Below are 2905 nucleotides of genomic sequence, written 5' to 3' on the forward strand. Positions count from 1 at the left end.
TCCACCCTGGAACCCCATAGTCAAGAGCCCAGCACCTTTCCAGCCACCCCTCAACCCAGCAACTGGACAATCCCACACACCATAGATCAGAGGACTTCATTTACATACCCCGCCCCCCAGGATCTCAGAACTATGATGCTGGGGTTTCACTTCAGCCCTGACTAGGTCTGATTCAGACTAAAATAGCAAGGGGAGTGACTCATCCCCTCCTGCGGGGGGAGAGTTGGCTGTAGGATGAGCCCACAGTTGCTGGTCCTTGGAAGTCTGGAGTCTTATATTAAGCTCCCCTAAATTCTAACTAGAGTGATGTTGAGGGCTGGAATTCAGTTTTCATCATCTGTAAAGTGAATCCACATTTCACAGAGGCTTGTTTGGAGGGTTGAGATATCTGGGCACATTAAAATCTCTTTTGGATTTCAAGACAGGGTTTCTCCATGTAGCCCTAGCTGTCCTGGAGCTCGATGTGTACACAAGGCTGGCCTTGAACTCAGAGATCCACCTGCCTCTACCTCCCAAGTGCTGGGATTACAGGCACGCACCACCAACCCTTGTCTCATCCAGGGCTATGTAAAGAGACCTTGTCTATAACTAAACCCAAATAAGTACAAGACTGGAAGGGTTGGGGATTTAGCTCAGTGGTAGAGCGCTTGCCTAGCAAGCACAAGGCCCTGGGTTCGATCCTCAGCTGAAAAAAAAAAAAAAGAATGGGGAGGGGACAGTATAAATAAATAGAATAAGAAAATGAATGCATAGGGGCTGGAGCTATGGCTGTATGGTTAAGAGCACTGGTCCAGAGTCCTGAGTCCAGTTCCAGCACCCACAACAACGTATCTATGTATAATGAGTGGGTCCCAACCTTCCTAATGTTGTGACCCTTTCGAACTCACTGACACCCACCTGCCTCTGCCTCCCAAGTGCTGGGATTAAAGGTGTGTGCCACCACCACGCCTGCCTCATGTGGTGACCCTCAACCATAGAAATACTTTCATTATAACCCAAGGCCCTCTGTTGGTGTGCATACATGCATAAAAACAACCATATACATAAAATACATAAATACATTTAAAAACTTTTTAAATAAAAGAGCACGTACTGCTTTTGCAGAGGATCCCGGTTCGGTTCCCAGCACCCACATCAAGGGACTCCAGCTGACTGTAACTCCAGCTCCAGGGGAACTGACACTCTCTGTGCTTACAAAGTGCACATAATTTCACATAGCCTCACATGCATACCCATAAATAAAAATAATACATCTGAAAAAAATTAAACCAATAATAAGTGAGATGAAACGGCAGAGGGTTGGAGATGCAAAGTCACACAGCCTTGGCTGAATCTCATCACACGCTCACACTCCAAAGAAAACCTCACTGTAGCAAAATCTGCCAAAATAAATGTTTTGTTTAAAAAAAAAAAACCAACCAGAAAACCTTTTTAACGTATGAGGGTGGGTTTGACGCGACTATCCTGGGGAGCCACAGGGAGGAGGACCGGCTCAAACAGGTTTTCCTCTGACCTCCACACATGCCTGACACACATGCACTACATAAATAAATGCATAAAAACAATCAAAACCGCCAGAAACTCCCAGTGTCTTTTTTTTTTTCTCTTCTTTTCTGACATTACAAGACTTCCTGAGCTATGGCTGCCCAAAAAAAACTACATTTCCCAAAGTCCCTTGCAGCAGAAGGTCACGTGGCCCGGGCTGACCAATGGAATGCGAATGCACCCACAACGTCCGGTTTCTGCTCCTCAAGGAGCCGAATGGCTGGTGCACGTCTTTTCCGATTCCTGGCGTAGCGGAGTCACTTGCTTGTTGCCTGAGGGCGGTGGTGGTTGGGGGACGCAGGCTTGTGGCTCAGCCGTCAATAACTAGTATAATGACAGGACCCTCTCCAGTGCCCCAGCACCACATCCTCCCCAGAGACACCACGTGCCACAGTGAACGGCCACGTGGCTCAGGGAGCACCTCGGAAAGCTGAGGCCCCATCGTCTTCTGTCCCCCTGGAGGGTGCAGGGTGGGGTCCCACAGAATCCTGTCCAATAGGGTTCTGGATGTTTCCCAGGCCCTGAGTTTCCAGGCGAGGTCTTCCCGGCCTCTAGAGTCCCAAGCTGGGTCCAGTTCGTGGCCACTGTGAGGGCCCAGGCGAGGTTCCCTTCCCCCGCTGTCACTTTAGGGACCCAGGTGAAGTCCAACCTGGCCACTCCGGCAGGCTAGGTTGGGCTCAGCCCGGTCACTTTAGGAATCCAGGTGGGCTCCAACGTGATCACTCTGGAGGCTCAAGTCGGGGTCCCTCCTGCTCACTCGCAGGGCCCACGCAGGGTTCCTCCAGACACCCAGTCTTGTCATCCGTCGACTGGGCCCCTGTCTGGCCCCACATGTGGTTGTTGACCCCCAGCTGAACCATCTGGGCATGGTGAATAATGAGAGATCCTGGAGTCTGGGGGGCTGCGGTGGAGGCAGATGGGCAGGGTGGGGACTGCGGGAAAGACGGAGGCTGCGGGAAAGACGGAGGCTGCGGGAAAGACGGAGGCTGCGGGAAAGACGGAGGCTGCGGGAAAGACGGAGAGTGCGGGAAAGATGGAGGCTGCGGGAAAGATGGAGGCTGCGGGAAAGATGGAGGCTGCGGGAAACAGGAGGAAACTGGGGTACCACCCTGCTGAGGATGTGAAGGTGTTGGCTGTGGCCATCCCAGCCAACCGGGGAAGAATGGAGGGGTCCCCACTGACAAGTCCTTCCCGAAGGCCCTCCGCAGGCTGTCCATCTGCGCTTGCCAGGCGCTGCAGCTTTGGAAGTAGGCTGAGTAGGCAGCAGACACGGCAGCCACCCTTTGCCGCTCAGCCTCTAGCTGTGTGCTCTGCTCCTTGAGGGCTCTGGCCTCCTGCTTTTTCTCCCAGCGTATCCGGC

General features: G+C 52.5%; 1 protein-coding gene across 1 annotated transcript; it reads right to left on the bottom strand.

Moving 5' to 3' along the window:
- Positions 1-1589: 1589 nt before the first annotated feature.
- On the bottom strand, positions 1590-2900 carry Ticam1 (toll like receptor adaptor molecule 1; the record flags this gene model as incomplete). Its single annotated transcript, XM_036171241.1, has 1 exon — positions 1590-2900. A coding segment is annotated over one exon (636 nt), but the record flags the coding sequence as incomplete, so codon positions are not given.
- Positions 2901-2905: the final 5 nt, after the last annotated feature.

Source organism: Onychomys torridus, chromosome 21, assembly GCF_903995425.1.
Source record: "Onychomys torridus chromosome 21, mOncTor1.1, whole genome shotgun sequence".
Taxonomy (NCBI): domain Eukaryota; kingdom Metazoa; phylum Chordata; class Mammalia; order Rodentia; family Cricetidae; genus Onychomys; species Onychomys torridus.